The sequence below is a fragment of the Haliaeetus albicilla genome, chromosome Z, assembly GCF_947461875.1.
Source record: "Haliaeetus albicilla chromosome Z, bHalAlb1.1, whole genome shotgun sequence".
NCBI classification, from domain to species: Eukaryota; Metazoa; Chordata; class Aves; order Accipitriformes; family Accipitridae; genus Haliaeetus; species Haliaeetus albicilla.
In genome coordinates, this window is record NC_091516.1 from 8,411,251 (window position 1) to 8,438,280 (window position 27,030).

Genomic DNA, 27,030 nt, shown 5'->3' on the forward strand with positions numbered 1-27,030 from the left:
CAAAGAGGAGGAGCTCAAGTAGTACTGGTTTAAAGTGCCTCCCGCTTTAAAGTGTACAGACCTAAGGGCATGTGTAGAGCGGGAATGCTGTTTTGGTCCTATGAGCTGATATTCCAGGAAATGCCAGCACTTGCAGGCCACTTCGGTGACCTGGATAGTAAAGCAGCTGAGTTTGCAAATTAAGTTTCCAGTAGCATTACTTAAATGGTATTTCTTTCACTAAAAAGGTCTTCTTTAGAAAGCCTTTAAGTTTTTGCCACATTTTGTATTAAAATTAATTGATGGAGGCATTAACATGTAGTTTATAAATTCCGAATATCTGTCAACAAGAACCACAAACAAAATCTTTTGTCTTGATACTAAATTCACCATGGTACATTTGCTTTGAAAAAGAAATTAGATAAATGCTTCTGCAGTTACAGTGGCTGTGAGAGATATACAGCTGATAAACAACACTGTAAAAATTTTATGAATATGGTCTGAGGCCCAGAAGAAGAACTTTCTGCATGGCAGCACTGCTGGCCTACCATGTTTGTCTACAAAACAGCTAGAGATTTGCCATAAAATTTTGCCTTGAAAACTAAATCTGCATCAAGGTGCTGCTTGTTACTGGCAACCTAGGATGGCTCTGACCTATGCCTGGCCATTGCACAAATTATTGGTTATATATTATATAAATAATTATAATAGGTTAATTTATATTCAGGGAAGGAGAATGTATGTCTCAATCTCTTGAACTCAGTAAGGTGTATGCATGAGGGTAACTCAGTGGGGCAGATTGTCACCTCCAGGAACTCATGTTCCTAAGTTGCTGCAAACCTTATTTTGCTAAAGACAGGTACTACAGATCAAAAGGCTCTAGGCAGCTGGTAAACAATTTCAGCCCTGCAAAAGGGAGAAATAAAAGAATTGAGCTGCAGTAGTATGATGCAGCTTTTGGTACTGATTGCTTAGACAGTGGTCATATGCCACTGTAGTACACCACCTCTTGCATCTGCAAGCTTTTCTCCCCCTAACAGCTCTTCTCTCCTTTCCACTCTTTGCCCCATATTTTTCTGTCATGTGGCCAAATTAAAGCTGGATATTAAAGCTGTAAAAGTTGATTCTGTGACTCCTCTGAATTTTCTGCAACTACCCATTGCTTTTTTTGCATCTCTCAGTCCACAGGTATTACGATGTTACTGTGCAACCCAACATTTTTAGATGAAAAATAATATCAGACTGTTTTGAATTTTAACTTAAAGAGATATTGAAAAAGCCTAAGCAAACCACTAGATTATTAGAAATACACAAATTAAAGGCATTTTATTTATTTTCCTGCCAAGCATGAAAATAAAGGTTTTTTCCATAAATGTGCTATGAACAAAGTGTTCCTCTACTAATGGTAAATAAAATTGTAGTGCTATTACATATACTTAGTGACACAACAAACAGAAAGAAGGTAACTAAAGCAGGCAATTTGTTAGACAGAAATAAATTCCAAAAACACGGCAGAAATTTTGCAATGACTTCAATTAAGGAATAGGAACAGATAACAGCTATACTGAAAAAAACATTATTTAGGTTATACATAAAAATACTGAATATAAAAATGTTCCTAAACTACAGATGTAAAAATTTATTGAAGAAAAAAAACCCTTTCCTTAAGTATGTAGACCTGTAATGTCTTTCTAACAGTACATTCATACTTCACTTTACTAAGCTATCCAGTATAAATGCAAAAATGGTGATGATGCACCAAAGTTAGGATAAGAGCTGTGGGGCTTCAAATGCAGATGCCTAAGAATGCTTTACATTGTTACCACAAACTGCTTTACATTGCTTTACGTTATTACCATAACTTCCAAAGGAGCTATTTTGAGGGAAGTGACTTTGTAAACCCGAAGAGCTGGCATGAACAAGCTCATGTCTTATTGAAACAGTGTGTACTTGGAAGCAGTTTCACTCTTATCCTTTTATAGTAACAGTGTGTATGACATTTAATGGCGAATTAAAGGTCCCAGGATCAAAAAAATAGATTGTACCAAAATGAAACGTTATCTAAACCATTTAGAAGTTATCATATGAGATAATATTTATAATAAATTGCTAATAACATCCACTTCTTTCTTTTTATCAAAATTAAGAAGCTGGCAAACTTCAGTGCCATCAGACAGTTCTGCACTGTAATAAATAACTTTCACTGACATTCTCTGACTGCTTTTTCTCCTCCTTCATTCAAACTTATATTAGCTATTATAAACTATAATCAAAATGACAAATTAATTCAAAATGAATGGTCCAAATTGTGAAATATCTTCTTGGTAAAAGATCAACTGTTCCTTTGAAAGGGTGAAGAGAGTGCAAATTTAGCAAATCTCTCAGTGGAAAGAGAGAGCATAGCTTTTCCAGGATTGTCTGCTGCTTTCTTAACATCTTAAAACAGCCCCATTATACAGATGGGAAATCTGCATCTTGAAAGAATGTCAGGTAAGAAGGGGCTGGAGAGTTTTGCACGCTAATAGCAGCCCGGGTGAATCCCTTATACTAACCCATAACAACCTTTTACTTTGAACTCCAGAAGAAAGAGTAGGGCATCCTGTGGAGCAGTCTGGGTCACACTTCCACTCCCTGTGCTGTGAAAAGTAGAATTTTAGATAAATAAAGTTTTCAGGGTGTGACTGTTGAAGCCGCATTATCCTGTCCTGCTAATCTCTGAAATGTTATTTCCAGTCTCACAAACTAAGCTATTTTCCCTAAAGCTCCTAGAGTCCAGGTATTAGATGAAAATCTCAACCTGCATCTTAAGAAAGCTCCTGGTTTTTCTGTTTTGGGGAAACCCTTTTTGATTTGTCTCTTGAGGACAAAGAAGAAAGCAAACTCTTGTGATTCTCCAAGGCATAATTAAAAAGTTGGAGTTGACAGTACTGTAATATAATTAAGTAGAATATAATATAATGCAGTAGAAACCTGTGTTTAGTTTATTTTAATGGAGCAGAAAGGGAGTAAACCCTTCTTGGTTTGGAGGCTACCATGGACCACCTGAGCCCTGGACCAAGGCCCTCTCCAGATGAGTATTTTGTCCCCTCACATTCTGCTCCAAGGAGCAGGAGAGGCTAGCATTACAGACATTAGACTTGTGATGCCAGCTAGTCCCAGTTCACCAGCTGGAAGGATTCCTGGGCTGTATTATTCACTGTGTAGATACAACCAAGGAAAAATAAAGGCCCCCCACATGGCACTCACTAAAACCAGTCCAGCTAGCACTTTCTGATAGCATCTAGGTACCTCAAAAAGCTTTCACATCAAAATTTTACAGAAACATACTGGTTTTGACATTCAGTGTGGATAAGCCAATCATAGCATGGTATGATTATGTGTTTAACAGACACTACCTGGATTACTATGTATTTCTATTTAAATTTTATATGGATATGCAGGCTACTATTTGGTGCATTCAGGAGTCCAGACTGGAAAGTATGCACAGCATAGTTAAAATTTTATATCTTTTTAAGGTATGCTAGCAAGGATAGCCAAGCAGGAAGAACTGTGACAGCAAAACTTAAGCCCCTGGTGGATCAGAGGTATCTGTTTCTCTGCATGTGAGGATTAAATTTTGTCTGTATCTTGAAACAGATTTTTAATGAGATCACACTACATTTTGCTATTGGTCCCAAGTATAAATTAGTATACCATCTGTGTTTTATCATTACTGTTCTTATCTATAAACTGTAAGTATTATTTTGGCATTAAAATGTGCTTGTATTTGCACTGTAAACCCACTCTGGCTAGAAATCCTTCTGCTTTCTATGATCCTAAGCAGATTTTATCAGAAAACAGAACGCCATGTATTTTTATGCCAAATTCAGATATGCCTCAAAGTATGCCATGTTCCAATATACACTACACTATGTCATATGGGAGAGAGCTTAAACAGAGACTGTGGCCAAGAGGAAACATGTAACAAATACAGTCTGCAACTTCCATGCTTATCAAGACTGCATGATTCCCTCATTAAGGGACCAATGTGGATGCTGGGATTAATGTTAAAAAATTAAAGGAATGTCTTTTTTTTTTTTTTTCTTTCTACTTGAAATAGAAAAATATCTGCAAAAATCAATATTTTGTTTCAGAAGGCTAACATGATTAACCACACTTGCTAGTATAATGTAAACTTATTCCTGATTCTCAGGTGCCAATGACGCTTCTGTTCAGGAACCCATCACTTCTAGATATCTCACAGCAAATTCAGGGGAGTGTTTTCCTTACACAATGTTTAGAAGAAACTTAATTTTCTCCTCTGCCACAAGTAAAAGCCTAACTCAGCAGATTTTAGTTCTACTGTTTTATAGACATACCTCAGTTTTCAAATTATCAATTTTCTGACTGCTCAGTCATTGGGTCAGTGGAGTGCAAATGATGTTGAAACATTTGGCTTGGCTTCCAAAGCACAATATAAAACAGATGAACTTTGTTGCTTAAAACAGCTGACTTCTCTGCTTTTCCCATTTAATTTTTGCATGACTGTATTTCCATTTTCTTTTTATTTTATGAGTAAAAGGAGCAAAAAGCACGGAAAAAATATGCAATTGGTTACTAGAAGTTGAAACATGTTTCACACACTTAGGAAAACCAAGTAAACATAAGAAAATATCCACACTTATTAGTGTCAAATGAATTAAGGTAAAAAACCTGCATCATTTGCATACTGCTACATGATGCTTCTGCCTTACACCAGAACTCTCAAAGGAGCAGATCCTGCACTATCTGCAATATTTTAATTGGCAATTATGAGTTCCATGTATTGCCACATTTCAGTTTATCAGAATGAAAACAGAACTTTATATTGAACAGAAGAGACTCTAGTGTTTCTAGTTTGAAAAAAAAAACACAACCAAACCACAAAACAAAACAACTAACCCTGAGGTACTGTTCCCTAGGCATGCATTCCCCTTTGGAAGGGATGAAAGCTTCAGCCATCCATCCATTCTTCTTGTGTTCTGTACACATAAAATGGTCATATACAGAAACACAGAATTCACCATTTAAGAAACTGGCAAACTTTCCCTTGGAGCATGAACTCCCTGTGTTTTCTCTGCGGGTGAGAGGCTTCTCACAGCAGATCTGATGTGGGACAAATATAGTTCCTGAAAAAGCAAGTGGAAAGACTGTCATTGAAGAGTGTCAACCTGCCCAAGTGCTTTTCTTTGGTGCTAGTACTTCTGTAACAGCTTGTTAACAAGGGCTGCAGGTGCATAGTCGTGTCTGGAAAGAGCTTGGAGAAGGAAATGCTGTTTCCAGATGAAGTGTCATAAAGACACTGAAATATTTGGTATGACTTGCTTTCCAGCAAAAGTTGGATTCACAGGATAACTCATAGGGTATATTAGAGTAATACATATGTAGCTCGAGCTGGAGTTATTTTTTATTTTTCTTTTTTTTATATTTGTCTTTTTGCTTCACTACGTCTGTTATAACCAAGAAAATATGAGGCCTCCCATTCTCCTTCTGGAGGCAATTATATTGCATTTAAGTAGTTTTGCTTTCTTCCATTTTAGGTTTCTTCACTAGCGAAATAACTTCAGCTAGTATTAACAGGAGTTCATCTGATCCTGCTTGGGAGAGACGATAGATATTCTAAGGCTTTGCTGTTGTTCTGCTGTGTCATTTTGCTTTTACAACTTCAAGACAAATTTGTACCAAAGCCTGTGAAAGCTAAGCCACTAAAAAGCCAAGTATTGACTGGAAAAGTTGCAAAGGTAAAATAAATACAGGAAAGCCAAGTTCATGTGGACAAACAATAAAATAAGTACTGTGTATTCAGCTTCTTCCTGGCAAACTTCTGAGAGTTTGCTCAATTTAATGTAGGATATACACACACACACACACACACCTGTGCGTGCACATACTGTATATATAATATACACGCATATAATCACCAACTTTATGAGTATGTTGAAGGGAAGCATCTGTCTCCTCCTACCGCTGAGACCCCTGATTTCTGTGGTTACCCAGATTCTGGCAGCTTGCCTGAAGGACTTTCTAACCTCCTAACAAGTCAGGAATACTGAAGAAGAGAGGCTATAAAAAACATAAATCACATTTTATATTTCATTATCTTAAAAAAAAGGAAATGTTCTTCCCATAGTAAAACTCCTATTCATCACAAGGGATTTTTTTTCTTTTAGAAATGCAAAATTTCCAGTGAGATTGAAATTCTACCTCCTGCAATGATCTTTGTTGCTTGCACTCAATACTGTGTCCTTGTAAAATTCTCTATGAGGAAAGAGAACAGGCAGACATGGAACAAGAGGAAAAGTACATAGTAATGGAAGTAAGATTATTCCAACACTGTTAAAAACACAGAATATCTGGTCTGGCCAGTACAGAGACTAACAGGTATTTAATGGAATGGGAGGTTACTGCTCATGACTCAAAATTAGTTCATCAGCAAGCCTATTAAACTACATCAGAAATGAGATAGAAGGTAATAATGGAAATATTATAATGGAAACATATTAACATTATTTCCATGAGAATAGGAATATTATAATTCATCTAGACCATGTGTCCTTATCAGAAGCTCTGGATTTACTTTTAGTCACTCTGCATTTGAAGAAGCATTGCAATAGGACAAGGGGTTAAGAGATCTGCAACATGAATGATATGGACACAAAATTTTTCCATGTGAAAAGAGGCACTGAAAATGTAGATTAGTTAGAAAGCTGATGAGCAAGAGTGGTAAGCAATACACACCATAAAGAGAATTCTGGAGTAGTCACACATACGGAACTACTGACGATGTTGAGGACATTCTTCCTCAAGATTATACTGTAACCACCAAGTTTCTTACTGTTCTCTCTCAAATGTTTGCTGCTGGCTGCTGTCACAGACTAGGAGCTGGATTAGCTAGCAGGACCATCCCTGTGATGAAATATAACAACGCCTACAGCTAAGGACACCAGACTCGTGTGTGTGACGGACACTTCTAGTAGCTGGGCAGGAGTATCTCTTTTTTTTTCTCCTCTTCTTTTTTTTTTCTTTTTTGTCTCATGAAGAAAGGTGCATTAGAGACTTAAATTTCCTTTTAGCATATTGCAGAAGTTTTCAATTAACACTCACATATGGCTTCCATCGAGACAACTGAAACACAAAATGACCTGTTGATATTAGTGGTTTCTGGGGCTCAGAAATAAATTGTATTTACTAGTTTGAATAAGAAATTCCAGGTTTTAAATTTCCTTTGCAATAAAAAAATTATCTATTCAGATCCACAATGGACATAAACTTATTCTACAGTGGCATAAAAAAAACATTGGTAGGCTACCCCTGTACCACTTTTATTCTTGTTTAATGCAGTCTCTAGAAATTAATTGCAACATTTTGACATGGTACATGCTGAACTAGAGTCAGCTTGTTCCTGATGTATTTGGTATCAGATTGAATGATAGATCTATTTATAGTGCTCCTAGAATTTGTTATACATCAGGGAATTGCAAGTCAGATAGTCTTGACATTAACATAAATATTCATGGACATCTAAAATTTGTAAATCAAACTGAGTATTTCCTGGTGTTTATGGTTAGTGTAATCTTTTTCTCCACCCCCAGGGATGCTAGTGTCTGCTCCCAGCCTAACCTGGAAGGCCAGCTTTGTGTGGGGATTGTTTCAGCCACAAACAGCAAAGCCCAGCCATTTATTTATTGTAAACCAAAGCAACACTAGTCATCCTAATTTACTTTATTGTGTATAAAAGAACATTTCCTGATGGTTATTCATACAGGCTCTGGCTTAGGCTGTTAGAATTTACTTAAGCATAATTCGGAAAAACCTTGTTGATAAAATACCTATAGAAGTACTTCTGTTTTCTGTTTATTTCACACTAGCTAAATCACTTCCAAGGCAGTAGCAAGAACAACAAAATCCCACAGAATAAGCACTCAAGTAACGCTAGTCCAAAGCAGCAATAAGAAACACTGACACACTCAACTTGTCCCACTCTGATAGACTCACTCAACCTCTCTCACTCTGATAGACTCACTCAACCTATCTGTGTGAGGATCAACTATGTCTGAGAAATTTAAGCAAAAGCTCAAACTTTTGAACATGTTACTTGTCTTCTGGTTTTTTCCCTGCTGTTGGGGACCTATGGACTGGGACTTGACTTTCTCAGCTTTTAGGAAATGGCATAGAGACTCTTTATATTTAGTCATTATCAGAGACTCTCTAGGCACTTTTGTCAAGGATGTAAGTCTGCAGCAACACCAAGAATCAAGTATGATTCTCTTGCAACTGCTTTCCCACTGCTACTTAAGCTGACTAGCAATAGGCCTTGCCATTTTGCCACATTTCCCAAGATTTCAAATTAACATAACCAAATGTCTGAATTGGGTATGATGATATTTTGGCACACAGATTTGTCTAAAATAAGTCTGAGTGAGACTCAAAATATCGTTTTAACGGTGGCATGGCATACTCTGAATTACAGAATTTCTGAGCTGAATATGAAATCAACTGTGTGACTTACTACGTTCACTAGAAAAGTCCATACTTACACATTCGAATATTTTATTTCCTAGACAATGTTGAATGACTAGTCAAAAGAACCAAACCAGTACCAGTGTGCTGCGACTCTAATCCCTAATAAAGAAAATAAGAAACTTTAATCTGGTTTCTATTCCCATTTCACTACAAGGCTTATAATAACAAAAATGTTGGAAAATTACACTCTGCTCACTAAGAAAGCTTTGACATAATTAAGAAATCCCTTTAGAGAAAGGATTCCTGGAAACTGCTGTTTCAGAGAGAGATTCCACTTTCCAGCCCAGCTCCTGAGAGTTTAGTGGCTTGGAGTACAATTATCTGGCAGAAGGGAATCTGCCTCCTTATGTATGAATGCCGTGAGCAGCTGGCTGCAGAAGTGGTATTGGCAGTACCTTCAGCCACATGATCATTCCTCTAGTCCAGGGAAATATGCCAGATGGCAGCCAAAGAAGAAAAACAGAAAGCAAGCAGAGGAAGGAACAAAAGAAGCTCACATAAAACAACACAGAACCTTTCTTTCTTTTCCATATGAAGATATAAGTTTCATGATTACTGTCTCAGGAGGTGTATCTTCATAGCTAACCAAATGCAGATGTAGTTCTGACACTGCAATAATTTAATGAACTTATTAATTCTTTGATTATTCAATTTAATGTGTATTATTGCCAGTGTCATTTCTCTGTAACACCCATTTTACTTTGGAGCTTACAATCTCTACAAAATTGTCTCCACAAACGGGTTATACTCCACAGATTTTCACTCTAAGTTATTCAGAAATCCTTCATTGTGGAAAAAGACTTAATGACCAGCCAGACAATCAGGACACATCCTGCTGCCTCTGGAGGATCTTCTAAGTGGTCCTGAGGACCCGTCATTAAGGCAGTGGCAGGTGTGAGTGTTTAGCATCTAGCAGGATTGAGTGTCATATACCATGCTCTTATTCATATATCTCAGTTATGTGCAGGAAATTTTGATAGGTGCTTTAGCTGTTCTTCATCCATGCACGAGAGGATTTAGAGGTCATGAAGAAGGCTTCTGTTTCCATCCATTCTTCAGAGGCTCTTGGGAGGCTCTAAAGCATAACTGTGCTACTATTAGGACTCAGTTTTTACAGTTACATCTACTGGTATTTTCCTGAGCAAAGCTAAATGCAGCAGGAAACACAATTCCTGTCTGCATTTCAGGAAATGAGGTGTGCTTCAGTTTAGACAGACTCAAGGCTTTAAAAAGAAAGAAAAAAAAAAAGAGAAAAAAGGAAAGAGGTGAGCTTGTCTGTGAGTTCTGGAAACATAAGAAAGATTTACAAATATTTTGTTTACATTGGACTAGAAAAATGTTCATCTGCCAGAAAGTAGGATGGGCACACCTCCATACAAAACCAAACAACCTTCCTCCTTCTCCAGACTGCAAAAACATACTGAAATTGTGAAATGGTTTGGTGGTCTCCTGAGTTTCCTTATCTGTGAAGTACCCACTCCCGCCTTGGCTCTACCTGTAATGCTGTGAATACTTGCACTTCTGGTGTGTAGTGAATCATAAGTGAATCTCTACCAGTTTTTTTTGGTCTGCTTTCCTGTTTTTTGTTCAGTACAATTTGCTGAGGCTTTAAGCTATGGTTTAAATAGTGAGGGCAGAGGAAGAGGAGCTTTAAGTGGCTGAACTGCACTCCATCTCTTCCTAGAAAAACTGCATTGTCTCAAGACTTATTTTTTTTTATACTCTGAGAAAACTTGCATTAGCCTGGCTCTTCCACCACCTTCTGAAATATACAAACCCCAGAACTTGCTGATCAGCAAAGCAGCTCAAATCACTATTTGGCTATAATGGGGCATCAGTGTATCACAGAATCTCCCAGAAATTAAATATGTAAGTTAAAATATAATGGTCCATTTAATCAATAGATTCTGAGTATCCCACAGAAGAAACACTATGGTTTTGCCCAAAATGTAGCAAAAGAAATTTCAAAATCATGGCCAACTTCACAATTTAAATTAAGATTATGAAGTAGAACAGCATGGATTGCTAAACAATGTTCATTACGGAAAGCCTGGATGGTACTATCAGGTATTCAGATTTAGAAACCAAAGCCCCTTGACATCAGATAGTTGAGTGACGTGAGCAGAACTGTCAGTTGACATAAACAAGGTTATTAAATTACATGGGGACTGAGTACTGTAAAATTTTGTAGTGGATTTCTAAATATAACCTACAGTGTGAATGGAGCCATGGCAGTGACATGGCAATATGTATATTAAGGGTTTTTAATCCTCTTCTCAGTTAAAACTTAAATTAAATAGTAACAACAAAAATGGCTCACATTCAATAATACAACTATGATCCAGTTTTTATAAAATTATCTTTAACTTCACACTAATTCTTTAAAGCTCCTGAAAAACAAACATCTAATATTTTCTCTATGGTAAGACAAAATTCATTCACACCTCTGGACTATAGATAAGAGTTCCTTGCTTTTTATTTTTATTAACAAGTTCTAAGACTATTTTCACTCTGTTAGATTGAAAAATTAAACAATGTGCTATATTTACATGTTATCAAAATAATCAGATCCTATATTAACATGATACTTGAAATATTTTTCTTTTTGCTTCTGAAACATTGATAGAAGTTTGTAAAAGAAACGAGTAGCTTGCTTTAAGCAAAAAATCCCTGATAAAAAGATTGCCTTAAGAGAATCTCAGTTGAACTATATGATCTAGTTTTGAACTTTTAGAAACTATTACAGATACCATCTTTTTATTGTCTATTCAAGTCCCTTTATCTGTTATTATTATTTTTTGTGATAAAACCAGCTCCCTCTGTGTGAACAACCTAGCTTTTGCAAAGGAAAACACTGAGAGAAGTTGGACTGTACCTAGTCAGTTTTTTTTACGGTACTCACATAGACAGTGTTTGCTATTGATAATCCTACACAAAGCATTTAGCTGCTTAGGCATTTGCTATTGTACACGTGTCCAAATAAATGTGACTGTGTTGCATCAATTAATGTTAAAAAGTTATCATTAAGATAACATGTAGTAAGTTCTTCAATGCATTATATACGAACGGGATAATCTTCTCTTAAGAATTTTATATTTGAAAATTTATATTGCATCTATGACAGATAAAAGCAAGGAAGCTGGCAAACAAGTATTAGTTCATTTGCAAAAAGCAGTATGATAAATAATAGAAAGCATACTTTGCTATTATTATTTTTAAATAACAGCTAAGGAAAAAATAGAATCTGCTGGTTTTTTCATTGGTTATACTTACTCTTAAAATGTTGACACAAAAGTCTTTAGCAAACATGGTTTTCTGGTCATGCAAAAGCCCCTCAACTATAAATATTAATTCAGATTTGGTATGCTGTACTATGTGTCATATTTATAATTAAATATGTTTACTTATAATAAGTTCTGATAATATTTAGAATTAATATTTTTATAAGAACACTGACATAAATGTTAATCTACTTTTTTCCCAACTTGGAGTGCAAAAAAGATTCAAAATTGTTATTTGCTTGAAAAGTGCAGTTCCATGAACTTCCATGGTCACTTATTTATAATACTTTCCAATCACACAGAAACAAGTATTATTTTCCTGATATACATGTTCAGGAAAGCCTTTAAGAGCTCAAAAGAGTCACAATTAATACAAGAAATTTCCAAATTTTTCCATACTATAATCCTACAGAAGAATAAAAAAGAGCCACAATTGCAACTATTACCACTGTCAGTTACACCGTAAGCCACTAGAAGAGATACCTGTAGGACTTCAAAAAGCGAAATCTCATCTTATTTCTTGGAGATGGACGAGGGGTATAAGGTCCAAAAGGATCCCACAGAAAGGCCATTGGCGAAGTTAATTCTAAAATCGTCTAAAAAATATATCCCTGAGGGGAAGCAGGACAGTTGTGCTGGAGGTGCCCTGCACTAATCATGAAGCACTTGTAACTGTGTAAGGGAACGTCCTTTTCCTACGGTATGCTTTGGCAGAGATGTGGCTGGCTGAGAGCACAGGCTAGAAGGGATAACTGGGATTTCCTGCTGCATGAGACGTGCCCTTTGCATGAACATTTCCTGTATTCAGGGCTCTTATCGCATTATTCAAGTGAGAACTCTTATAGTAAACCCTTGGATAGTTAGAGCAGCCACTAAAGAGCACAGAACTGTAGAACTAAGGCAGACCAGAAATAGCCAATGCTCTGATTACTCACGGCTGCCCAGACAAAAGCCTTCAAACTCTTAACAGCCTGTTGAAAGTGTTTTTAATATGGATTATATTTGAACAATCTGTTTTGGCTGGCATCAGACAGCTAAGGAGTATGCAGAAAAAAACCCCAAACACCCTAAAAGAACCCCAAACCAAAATCCACCATGTCCCCCAATGGGTTCCCCTGGGCACAGTAACGAGCTAGTAATCAGGGAGTAAAACTGCTATTGAAAACATGCCCGCAAACCCCTCAATTGCCTCTTTGTTTAATTCTTAACTCTCTTCAAGTGTGTCTTCCTTCCTCATGGTTTCTAAAGAGAATCAATTTATAACATTAAGTAGCTTTTCTGAAAAGGCTTAATCATCTACAAGAGATCAGCCACTCTAAGAAAGTACGTCTCAGACTGGTAGATGATTTTCAGGCCTCTTGGCAGCTTTTCTCAAAGACATCATTCCCCATACTGAATTACCACCAGTGACTTTGAGAACTGAACTCAGTTCCCTGCTACCTGGGGTCATTCCAGTTCAGTATCTTTTTGTTGTTTGTTCTGCTGGTTTGGCTTTTTTGTTTGTTTTTTTTTGTTTGTTTGTTTTGGTTTTTTTATTTTTAATTTTAATTCAAGCCCCAACTCTTGCATGCAATTGTTTCAGCCTAGCACTAGCAGTGTTGAAAGCAAACAACTGCCTACAATTCATTCTGACACCAGCTGAGGTCATGTCAGCAAGGCCACCTTTACTTCCTCTACTAACTCTGAATGTGGCTACCATCTCCCAGCACTGGTAAGCAGAGGATTCTCTAATTCAGGTGATCTTTGAAACAAAGCTAACCCAGATATTTCTATTCATGAGAAAGGTGATGGAGGAGAAATTGAGTATTCACCCAGAGCAAGGTTAAAAATCAAAATTTAGGATTACTCAGGGCTCTACTGGAAAAGGTCAGAGAATTAGAAAAATAAATTCCCAGGAGGAAGTTATATCTATCAATCAATTATCTGATGAAATATGCTATTTTCATGGTAAAGGGTACTATGAGAAACTACACTCTTCAGAAAAGTTATAAATAAACTATAATATGGTATATTTTGCTCTTTGGAGGAACCATTTTTCTTTTGTTACACTGTCAAAGCCCTACAGGGTCAACTGACAAGAAATCTTTCTACACCATGAAATAAGTTTTGAATATATGGGATTCATAGGTGAAATCATTGTTTCCAGGCCATAAGTCACATTATTTTTGAGCAATTTAAAGAATACACTATATAATTAATTTATAATAATATAGAATCTAATTTCCACAGGAATAGAATTGTGATCATTGTGACAATGGTTAGTAAGGTGCGTTCTGGGTATCATAAGCTATAGTCTTCTTCACAATCATGGTATCATTAAAATTTGAGTGATTAATAGATCACTTTAAACATACCTGAATGATAATACTGGATGTGAGCATTGCCAATATCAGTTTAACTTCTGGCAAATAAAACCAGGATAGGCTGCATTTCTATAACTACATCCTAAGTAACTTAATATTGCCAGGTATGTTTCCTTTTTACATTCTGTTTCTAAGAAGAATTTTGTACAACACATTAATACAGCAGCAACATTTGGTTTTTTTCTTTTTTGATAAAGAAAACTGAATGAAACATGCTTATTTTGAGCTCTCTTTCTTCCTCCTTAGTGCCCTTCCTTTGCTATTGCACTAAACCTGCTAATGCAGCCAACCACAATAAGGTCACAGAAATAAGCTTCTTACAAGATTACTAAAGACTAAATTTATACCTTGATATCAAAACCACTTATTGTCACTATACAGTGGCATGCAGCAGATCACTGTATCAAAACAAATCACAGTGTTTATGGAAATTCAAGGAACTGAAGGAGCAAATAACTCTGTAATACACCTTGACTTTTACAGGGAAGTCTCCAACTCTTCCTGCCTTTTTTCTTTTCTTTCAAGACAAAAAGAGAACGTTTCTAGAAGCACTCAAAGAACATAAAATTATCTGACATGAAGTTGCTATTTGTAGGCAGTGTTTTGTGGAAAAAATAGCTCACTAGTGTGAGCAAACAAATATCTAGTTTTTATATAAAAGAGGCAAAATCAATCATAGCACTCAGTGATAACCCAGACCTCTTATAGAAATGCATACTGTAATAAACTATATTTGACATTCTATGCAGTTTTGTGATTGCAACTTTTGCTCTACTTTTTTGACAGACATTGGGATATCAGATTCACATTCCTAGCTGGTCAGTGGCACCACTATAGTATGTCATTATTGATGGCTTCAGGTTTACAGGATCTACAGAGAGTGAATTATTAAAGAAACATTTATTTTACTGTTCTCCCAGATAGGTAAACTACTGCTATTTTTTTTTTTTTTAGAAAAGGTTCAAATAAATGAATAGCAAAATAGTATTTTTTGTAATTAAAAATGTGAAATTTTATATATGTTAAATTAATAATGAGCACACAAACCCACATGAAATTAGACTCTTTTTTTGGTCAGCTGAAGTCATGTAAGTGGAAAAGCTCTTGGTAGTAAGCAGGTGTGGTGATAGCCATAAATATCTTTCCAGAGTTGGTTCACTTTCCCAGCCGTGCTGACACATTTTAGAACTCACAGGGCTAAGTTTTATCCCTAAATTCCTCTCAGTGTATCCAAAGCTCAAAAGATTACAGCTTTAAGGGGACTGCGGCCAGAAGGCTCGCCAATGGTGGCGATTACCTTTTTGCAGAGATCTCCATTTTACTCCAACCCAGCTCCATGCTTTGGGTCCTGTGATGGGAACCCACTACAGCATCGGGACATGTGATGGATCATGCTGTTCAACAGAGCCTCTGACAGAAGTATAGCCTGGACCTGGACACTATGACTTCTAACACAGTTTCTTTAAGTAGGCTCCCCACCGCACCTTGATCTTCTTGGTTGGGTGCAACCTGTGACAAACTCCTAGGTCAGCTTCGTCAACTGCATTTGACATGTGCCGTCCTGAGCGGGTGGCGGGGGGGATGTTACACCGGCAGCGCATCGTGCCATGGGGGCTCAGGGGCTGCAGCTCAACCAACTGCCTCTCGAGCAACTGGGAAGCGGACAGGACCACTGGTTCCTGTTTGACAGAGGAGGTAGCGGTAGATGTCGGAAACAGAAAAAAACAACTGAGATTATTACTTTGTAAATTGTGGAAAGCAATGTGGCCTTCCTGCATGCTCCCTTCGTGGCTCCTGCATAGTGCAGTCATGCTCCTTCCCTGGGCAGCCTTCCCAAAGCGTGTTGGTCTACTGTACGCAGTGTTGTACTTTGAGAAAAAGGATGTTACATTTTCTATCGCAACAATAGCAATATATAAACTTTGTTGTTTAAAAAATGTGTATTTATCAACAACTGGAAACTCTGAAAGACTTCAACCCGGGGTCACTACAGTGGACAGAACGGTTTACATTAGTCTACAGTATTTTACAGATGCTTCTCCCAGAATTAGTCCTTCTGTTTTCAAACACTGCCTGATGGTTTAGTTGGACATCTCCAAACAAAATGCCACTGAATATTATGTAGCTAAAATAAAATATATACTCACTATTCAAAGAGATGGCTCGCACAATCTGAATTCTACGCAGTTTAATAATATTTATGCACACTTTATTACAGGCAAGGTATTTTTCCATATTTTTTTCCCTCCCTTGCCACTACTGAGACAGGAATGAAAGACAACTGACAAAACAAGAATTAGGAGTAAACCATTTGAATATAGGATAAACCTGCATTTTAATTTTCCCCAATAGCACAATAGTGTCTACAGTTTCATATAGAGCTACCTCAGTAAAAGTTTATGTTGGAAGGCTAACAATACATGACCTAGAATTAAATAAAATTATTTTCCACATTTCATTTAGTTGTTAGATAACTTGAAGTTTATTTTTGTAAAATTTCTTCTAACTTGCATTTTTTATATTATTCCTGTTCAGAATGTTATACTTCCATAGCACAGGTATTTTCTCCTGAAAGTATCCTGACTGAAGTATTCCTTTTCCACCTGAAAAAAGAATCACCCAGCAGAAAACACCCCACCTAATTCTGACTTTGAGTAATAAACTGAAAGTCTGAACTTTCAACCCCTCAAAAGGCAAGTACATTTTCTTCAGTCTTTCATTTTTTCCATCACTTATCTATTTTAACAGGTCAGAAAGTCTGAATATATTATTTATGATACCAGCTTGGCCTTATTAATGTGTTCAATGAAAAAAAAATCACCAATTATTTCTCTTGGGACTAAGTATCAAGAAAAATATATGTTCTGACTATATTTTGTTAAGTTTAAATAAGATTCTACCCAGGACTGTCACCTCTTTCCACTGCAACTTCTTTCTGATTATTATTACTTATCATCCCTTGTTGGCTTTAATGCTTAATTCTGCAGCCCTTGTTTCTGCAGAAAAAACTGGCTGCCTTATAGGTGGCTAAATGGGAATATTTCTGCAAGACCTTTTCACTTGAACAACAGCTTCTGAAGTGGTTTGTAGCGCTGATACTATTACTGAGGTTAGAGCATTCACAAGAATGCTCTCTTTTAAGAATTTGATAAAGAGTCAGCATAGCCTGCAGCCTTTCTGTCAAAAGAGCTGCTCTATGGTTTTTTACAGATCTATTCTACTACAATTGTGAACTTCCAGCAGTTTAATTATCTCCCAGATTCTTATAAAACCATTAAATTTTGTGGAAATCATACAGGGTTAAAAATTATCTAGAAGGAAGTCATACATACATGCATGCACAAGCATGCACTCACTCACACGCTGATTCTGAAAATAGGAAATATAAAAAAAATCTGAAAGCATCACAAAATATCTGAGTTTTGTTCTTTCAGTAACTTTACAGTAATGTAATTTTTTGCTAGCGTTAGTTTTACAGATTACAATATAACCTGATTTGAGATGCACGTATGAAGGGTTTTGTCTCATTAGTCATGAACTATTTGTAGCCTCTCATATATCTGTTGTGTGGGAATTATTGTTAAATAGTGGTGACTAATTTAAAGTAAGCGAAATTTTGGTGCTCTGATCATTGCTACTAAAGCCATGCAATGAAGCAGCAAGCTCTCACTCAGAAAGTAAAATGACTGTGTCTGTGCTGGAAGCAAATCACATGGAGAACTAAATGTGTGTAAGATAGAAAAAAAAAGTGTGAAATGCTTTCCTAGAAATTAAAGTACTAATATCCGAGAGCAAGATAAGAGATGTCAAAAATGTACCAGCCTAAACAGGTGGCTCTTTCATTAAACATGCATAAAGACACTACCTACTATAGGTGACATCATAGCATCAAAAAGGGAATATCAGAATGAAAGCCAGGAGAGACCTGAGCTCAGAAATAAGTTGGTTTAATCATGAAGGAAAGGCAGCTGCTAGACCAGGCAGGAATGTTAAGGCTATTGAAATGCGTCTAGTCAAGTTTTTGATGCAGTTTGCACAAAGAGCTTTTACTGAGCAGGGTTCTTCTCTGAATTCATTGGCAACTCCTGCAGCCTGTGCAGGCAGATGTTATCCCTGGTACAGTATTATATGCTCATCTATGGCCATTACACAACCACTGCACACTGATCTGCAGCTTAAAGAGTTATAAACTACAAAATTCTGTAAAAGCACAACTGAAAGTATTGTTTTTAAAAAGGTAGCCAGATTAAATAACATGTGGTATAGAAATGTTCTCATTCCTGATAATTTTCCAATAAATTGTATGACCTGTATTTACAAAAATTATTTTACAAATCAAAGAGATATTGTCCCAATATGTATTGTGGTCATTATTTTTAAAATCATTGCTTAAATCAAAGCTCTTCTATTCATCTGTTCTTTCAAGGGATGCTGATATACTTCAAGGACAAGTGGCGTCTCAAGAATTACTGAGAAACCTAATTTTAGTACAAATGAAATTGAAGAGCTTGTGTAAACAATTACCAGGCACCTTTGACTCATGTTTGGAGCTGGCTCATTGAAAGTGTATTTCACAAGTAAGGAAAACATATATTCAGCAAATTACCTAGGAAAGTTTTCAGTTGCTCCTATGGACATTAAACAATCCTCTGATTCCTCAAAGGCCTTTCAAAGAGTCATGAATTAGAGTCATTCCTTGCCTTGAACACTTCCAATCCTATGTTTTTTGTGGGATTTCAAGAACTATTTGGCAGGAACCCATACTACTTCTAGCTGACTGCAACAGAAGTGGCATCAGAGCCAATTAGATCAGAGCTAATTTGAGAAGTCCTGCCTCAGGACAAGGGCAAAAATGGAAGAGCATTGGACAGTACTGAAATGTAAAAGAAACAAGCTAAGTTTATAGTCTACATTTTAATTTACAGAATTTACTGTTAACACATATAAGAAATCCTGTTTGCATCATGTATAGTATTAAGTGATCTTTTGTAAAGATGGAAATAAAGATCCTATTTTAATACCTAAGCATGAGAAGATAGCACTAACATTGCCAGCAAGACTTGAGAAATCTGAGTCTTAAAGTCTTTGCAACTCAGCCTTGCTTCTCTGCGTGACAGTTAAAAAGCATGTATCAATTCTCCTGATGCTCAGATAGGCAAGTTAATCTGTCTTTCAAAGATGATAGACAATATTTATAGGTAAGTTCTTAAATTGGAACATACGTGTTATGTATCGAAGTCTTATTCAAAAGAAAGGAACAATTAGAGGAAAGCCATTAGGACTGCCCAGGACCCATTTGCTAGAGAATTAGCAAACTGTAGTTTTGTTTTAGCCTCCATGAAAAATATACCCTGTGAAAATGAGTAGAATGGAATGGTAGTCAACATGGCAGAAAAAAGCACTAGAAAAATGCAGAAGAGTTGCATGCAAGAAAAGAGTGGAGATAACTCTCTTGTCTAAAATATGTAAACATTGATTTAAAATGCAAGCTTCACAGGAAGTGCTAAGGTTTTCCTGAATAAATTGCCTGAACTGACATGTTTTGTATTCAAAGAGAACTTCATCTGTGAAACTACTTATTAAATATCCACCCTTAACCCCCCCGCCCCCTGCCCAGTTTATTAAAAAGCAAATTATCCATCTGGAAGTGATTAGTATTTTCTCATTTAACAAAAATGGTAGCTGAAGTAGGTAACTTAGCTGATTTAACCTAAATCAAAAAAGAAATCAGTATCTGAACTAGGACTGGAATCTTGCTTAACACATGACTCCATTGTAATAAAAAACTGTAATAGTAGAAACTGCATCTTTAAACAAGGAATTATACTGCAGGTAGGAAGAAGTATTATACTGTTATTAATTTTTCAGTATACCTATCCCCATTAATTTTCTCCTTAGGTCTTTGAAACGTAAAAGTACTATCATAAAGTTCCTAACACAAATAATGAGAATTAACTTACAGAAGAGGATGAAATAAAGAGGCAATGCTTGGCATTGCAAGTTACCTAAAAGCTGAACAGATCCAGAAGTAATATTAGACCATGTGTTGTTGCAAGTGACCGAAGAAAAATGACACAATACTATAGCGTAATAATTTTGGTCACTTCATGTTGAGAGCACAGCAATATTACAAATAAAGCTGTAAAGTTATCAAGCGACATTGTCTTGGACCACGGGGGGGGGCTGGACTAGAGGATTTCAAGAAGTGCCTTCCTGCCTGAGTGATTCTGTGATGCTGTAAACCAATCCAGCTTCCTGTAGCTTTTGAGATCATGAAAGCTGTGGGATTTCAGAAGTGCTTTAACTTACTTATAAAGCATTTCTCTCTCTCTGGAAACACGCTTTCATGCCCTCTAGTGTTCAAAATAATAAAACCCGTTTCTCTCACTTTGATCAATTACATCTAAAATAATAACACATCCTTAACTAGGTCATTCCTCCAATCAAGAGAAATAGTTCGGATCGTGATCAAAAGAGGGACAAAGGGACCTGTTTGTTAGGTTAGCTGATCTTTTAGTAAGACAAAATAATGTAGTAAGTTTAAATATATAGTGGTTCAATGATTCTAGCATGACAGCAGTGAGCAAAATTCAGAGCTACATTGAGACAGCTCTTTCTAAATAGAGCAACTTCTGTATATCTTGCAAGAGAAACTTCATGTGAAATACACAGTAAGTTGCCTATCATTCAGGTGATTCACAGTGCACAAGGAACTGAAGCTATAGTTCAGTGATGAACTACCACAAACATTTCATTTGCTAAATTTAAAGAAAACAAGTATAAACATCTTCACAGAAATCATCAGTATGCTTTAATAGGACTCAACACTATAAGATTTATTCTGTAACAAATATTTTACTATGACACAGAAGAGGATGAACTCACAAATATAAGGGCAAATGTTAAGTAGTAAATACCTGCACTGTTTTGCTGAGTATTAAATTCACTGTTTTATTTTGTATGATCTGTTAAGGAATATTAGTGACTTGTAAATGTTTTGAAACACTAATTCAGACTTCACATTTTAATTAGGAAAAGTGTAATGGTAAGAAACCACATAAAGAAAAAGTACCTAACATCGCTATCTTCTGTCAAAAAACAGATGGGGAGAAAATCCTTACTGCCACAGGATTCTGGCATTCTGATCTAGGGTTCTTTAGCATGTTTTATCCATGTTCTTCCTTTTGCTCCTCTTTGAATAAATAATTCAAATAAATGCTGGAGCAGGCTCAGTGAACCATGGGCTCTTAATCTAGTATTTGCACTAACTACCAGTCTGAAGGGCTACTCTTCCACTGACTCACTTAGTTAATACTTAAATATCTTAACCAGATTAGACCAAATTAGACAGAAGACAACCCTAATCAGAAAATATAAATACATAAGGTTTATCAGTGTCTAAGAAATCTAAATACAGGGGTTCAAGTCCTTTCAGCACAAAGACATGAAGATGAGACTCCTGCAAAATGAGTTATCTGATTGCTAGGGAATTACATAAGCAGTTCTAAAAAACACTAGCTTTGAAACATTATCAAATATAGACAGAATTTCAAACAAAATATACATATAAGATCATCTGTCCTAGACCAGAAAAAGGTTCATTCAGTGGCATGTCTCATCTCAATCAATGGCCAAAAGCAGATGACTTGCAAAAAGACTTTAAGAATAGCCCTGGTACATAACAATTCTTTCCCTCAATATACTGCTAAACTTCAACAAATTTCAACTCAGGGAATTCAGAGCTAAAGATAACCGGGCTTTGCCTTGTGTTTTTTTTTGTTGTTGTTGTTTTTGGGTGTTTTTGGTTTTGTTTTTGTTTTATTGTTGGGGTTATTTTTTAATTTAAATTAGTGTTTGTCTCAAAACTTTTGCAAGCTCTAGTTATACAGCAATATCTGGTTAGAATGGTGTAATCCAAGTAAGTTTGCTAGCCTTATAAACAACCATCATAAAGTACTTTCATTGAAATACTACCTGCATTGACATACAGACTGTATGACACTGGCCTAACATGTAATGCATGTATATTAATTAGAAGGTCTTACAGAAGGAAGCGTAGAAATGAACATTCCATCCAGGTGTCTAAACCACCTTCAATTCATGTATGACTTTGAGGTAGTTTAGTTTATGTCAAGTGACTTATTCAAGTACATGTTCAATATATTTCATAGAGTTTGGGTTTCTGTGTGTGAAATGCTTTCAAATTTTGCAATGATAGTGCTACACATAAAGACTTGGAAAGAATGTAATCTGACAGATCTGATTGTTTTTCTCTGTTTTTATGGAATATCGAACATAATTTTTCATATTCTAAACTTTTTTTTGTTCCTTTCACAGCAAATCATTCTTAAAAAAATCTAACCTGAACCATAATATATTTGAGAAAAGCATCTGAATGTGTCCAAGCCCCCACTTTCACTAGAAACATTTTGACTATTAAGAACTAATTCTGTAATTTTCAAGATACAAAAACTTTTAAAAGAACTATACATGTGTATAAAAAGCCCACTAACGTACCTGGATTTTGGAGGAAATAAGTTCTCATCTCTCACAACAAGAACATTTGCAGCCCTTTTCATACCTCGAATGCCTTAGAAATATGTAGTGACTGAACACTATGGCATGCTTGGTCTTCCCTTAAATCTGAAGGCAGGCACAATAGAAGGCTAAAATGTTAAACTAACTGAAACTACATTTTCTGTGCACTAAAAGGACACAGACTGACAAGGCAGATTAGATGACAATAATACATTCCCTTTTTCTTCCTCTGAAAAGGTTTGCTCAGCTAGCCATCACCAGGGGTCTGCATGGTAAGCTCAATTGATCTTTAAGCTACTCTGACAGTACTGACTAGCTGCCTGTTGACTACAGTAGCTCCGACATCTGTCATACATGCATAGATCACCTCTTTATATTGACAGTTGTCCTAGCCTGGAGCAAGTCTCATCCTTGGATTCTTAAGGGCTTAAATCCCTCAGAAAATGGAGCTTAGGCAACATTGTTAAAGGGAGCAAAATGCCTAGATAGCTTTAAAAATGTGAGCTGTGTACAACTCAAAGTACTTAACATAGTATTATTCAATCTCAAAAATATGTGATTGTGCGGTAGGAGCAGTAACAAATATACCAACTCAAAGTAGAGGTGATTCCAGCAGCAAAGCTGACTTACACCTGTCTTTCCAAACAATCAATCTCAGTAGCTGGGGCTGAAATACAACTTGTTTTTTTTTAAAACAGCAACCACCTGAACTTTACATACATGCACCTCTTCAATACTCCAAATCACAAAGAAAGATATTGGGACCATCTCCAGTACCCAATTCCCGTACAAACCGCTGACATATATCCTCAGCATGAGTCATAATTTAGAAATTAATTCAGCAGCTTGGGAATCAGTCCACTGGTAATGGCTTTGCCCATTAAGAAAAATCAAATCCTGGGTGCATTAAAAGCAAAAATGTACACTTCCAAGTTACCTCACGGCACACAGTTTGGTGGTGTCTTGCACAAGGGCAGCCCTTTCTCACCGGCCACTTGATGTCCCCATGCATACAGCATCCTCGTCCCAGTGGAAAGGGGCATGCTGCCACGTCCCATCTCTCCCAAGGCAGCCCATTATTCCACCAGCCAGGACTGAGTCTTTATATATACTTCAAATAAATAACAGAGAATTTCACTTACCATGAAAAAATAAAAATCCAAAAAACCCCAAACCTGCTAACTACTAAATTCTTAAAAAAAAAAAAAAGTGTAGAAATGGCAGTTCGCGGAAAGCAATATCCTTTCAGCCAGTCTGTTATTAAAAAATGAGTGGAAAATTAAGATTATTTTAAAACAAAAAGTCAGTTTTAGAAAGAGGTCCTGAAATGTAGTCAGTGAAGACTTCTCTCCCTCTCATGCCCTCACAGAAATGAAGGAAAATGCCATCATGCTGTTGTATATCCAACAAATTTTCAGCATAGTTCTTTTGATAATGAAAATAGGAACAAGAGCTACCACCATTTGCCATGTTATGAGGTTGCAAGACAGAGACTTCCTGTAGAGAAGTCAGATACAACTGTCCATCCATGTTGCAGATTTGCTTTCATGTGAACAACAGATTCATATGAACAATGTTTCTACCCCAAAAAGCTGGAGTAGAAAGTTGGAGTAAAAGGATCCAACCAGAATTTTTTTCTTCTTTTCAGAAAGAAAATAAGAGAAAGCATGAATGAGAACACATGGGGAAAAGTATGAGTAGCACACATTCCCTGAACAGACAAATACAGTTGATGTACTGGGTAACCTTTGTAAAGAAGCTATTAACTTAGTGCCTTTTTCGCGTTATATTTCAGGTTATAAAAACAGATCATATTGTCTTGCATTATGCTCTCTTTTACTTACTCGTCCAACAATATACGACTTCGCAGTAAACATATTTGTTGCTTCATTTCACAGATGAAATTATGTAGAATATAGCTTATTTGTTGAAGCAGATAAATAAAGCCCCTTTGTTCAGAGGCGGTAAAGTAATATTCTTTCATGAGAAGTCAAGGACCTAGAGAAAAGCAGCGTACCAGCCCTGGAGCCAGGTGCATCTAGGTGAGCTTTTGAGCATGCAGAAATTTTAATTAAAGAAGAAAGGGCTTCACACAGAATATCATAGAACTCTGAGAAAATAAGAAAAGGCAGATATCTACCAGAAGAAATGTAGAAACGGGTAGGAGATAAGGGATGATGAAGTAGTAAGAGATATTGAAAGAAGCACAGAGATGAAAGAGGAAATATGATTGAAGAAAGCTCCAGTTTTAATCCAGGAATAAATTTCTAGGGACTGGATGGGGGTGATTTCTAGTCTAAAATATTTTTTTCCTCTCATTTCTTTACTTCCAACTCATGGAAGAAACTGCTTCATTACCATGTACATATTTTGGTCAGAAAGATACAATGTGTTCTGTATTTCCAACATCTGCACCCAAAAATTACTTTTCCCTCATAAGAAGGACAGTCTTGGTGAAAACCCATACAAAAATCTGAGCTCCTCCCCCAGATTTACCTGGAATATTTTATGTGACTTTGGCTGTATTACTTTGGGACTTTGTGCTAGGCTTTTACAGCTGCGTTAACTAGTAAAGGGAATCCTTAGATTTGTACAGAAACTTTACTCATCCTAAAAAAAGAATTTTGGAACAAGACTGCTAGTACTTTCAAAAACACTAGTAAAAGGAAAATAGAGATCCGAAAGTTCCCAGCAGTGATCTTCAACTTGGTTTCATAACAGGATTTCTTTCTGCCCTATCTACTAGGTGCAAGTCAGCACTTTTGTTGCTCTATATTCTTAAATTATGTAGAAGTGAAGTTGTGATTATAGATTGTATTGCAAGGTTACATTTGAATAAAATGTTGAGTACTGTGCTGATTTGCAACATTAGTTGCCAGTTCACTAAATCATTTTTATCAGCTTCACAATGCTAAAGAAAAGACAATATTTAGTTGAATGAATAAAGAAATTTTGGAAATTACTTCAATGATATTTCTGTAAATTGACAATTGACTGTAACAGATGAAGCTGAATCATCAGTCAATCATGGCTGAAATCAGGAAGTGCAGCTGTAGAGTACATTGATTTCATGTCTATTACGCTGTTAAGAAAGCTTCAAGACATTTTATCCTTTCTGATCAGATTTTGACTCAGTATAGGTAATCTAGTATCATTTAATAATTTCACCTACTTTACAATAAAAGGCTTTGCTGAGTTCAGATAGCTGGACTCTTCCTGTCTTTTGTTAACTTCTCTCCTCATTAGAAGCCTAGACATTTTAAGTATTTTCAACCACAAACTTTTCTGATGGATTTGCTTTAAGAATCAGTTGAAATGCATCTGCGTAATGGATGTAAGTGAACAAAGTGTGATTTTCATAAAATACCAGCCTTTTGCTGTCTGTAGAGCTGCCTTTCCAAAATTTAGACAGATTTGCCATGTCCATCTACACTGTGCATTCACTGCCTTATTCTGGGAAAAATCTCAAACCTAATACTTTTTCACTACTGTTAGTATTTTGGAGGTGTCATGGATTATCCTGACTGTCTGACATCAGACAGACAATGTCACTACAAGAATAAGTGAAGGCTACCTGGCTCACCACAGTTTATCATGACCTAGTAACTTGGCAACTAAAGACACCACTGAATGAAGTTAATCCCACACGCTCTCTGAGTTTTCCTTCACAGATGTAAGAGTTGAACTTTCTCCAGATTTAAAAAAAAAAAAAAAAAAGGAATCTATGCAGATAAACATTCAAAAAACCAGAAAATCTCACCTCAAGGCTGGTCCCAAAATTATTGCACAACAATATTGATATAGCCAGTGTTTAACAAGAATAATGCTTTTCAACTAACTTCAAAGTTAAATTGGAGGAAATTAAAGAGGAAATTAAACACTGCCAATTGAGTAGTAATGCTGCAAAATCTTACTAGTTTCTCCTACAGCATCCTGCAAAAAGCAACATATTCTGTACAGGGAGGTTCATCTTGATTTGAGGGCTACAATGTGTTTTGAAGTAGATAATGCTTCTAATAGGGTATACAAAAATAGATCATCTTATTTAAAAGTTAATTTATAATTTATTGAAGCTGTTTTCAAAAGCAGCCATTAGGAGAGTGCTAAGAGTGCCCTGGCATTTAAAATTCAAAGCATACCTGCACTTTTGTATGTGGTTCACCTGCTATAGTCTGGTAGCTATGACTGATATTAAGCCTTCTATTTCAACAAAGATATTGCAGTCCCTGTTAGCCAAAGCGTCTTATTTAGATCGAATAATACACATTGTTTTTTAACATAATTGCCTCCATTGATGAATACTTACATTGAACAATTTAATTAGATGT

The 27,030-nt window shown here is 36.2% G+C and overlaps 1 protein-coding gene across 4 annotated transcripts in view; it reads right to left on the reverse strand.

Annotated features, from left to right (window-relative positions):
• PDE4D (phosphodiesterase 4D) overlaps nucleotides 1-27,030 on the reverse strand; it is a 648,147-nt gene that overhangs the window by 173,032 nt on the left and 448,085 nt on the right. The window contains exon 1 of one of the 4 annotated variants that reach the window (XM_069776688.1): nucleotides 12,285-12,516. The exons of the other annotated variants lie outside the window; for them this stretch is intronic. Within the exon in view, the coding sequence (XP_069632789.1) occupies nucleotides 12,285-12,373 (89 nt within the window). The 5' untranslated portion in view covers nucleotides 12,374-12,516. Of the gene's footprint in view, nucleotides 1-12,284; nucleotides 12,517-27,030 lie in introns of those variants that run through there. 4 annotated transcript variants of the gene reach the window in all.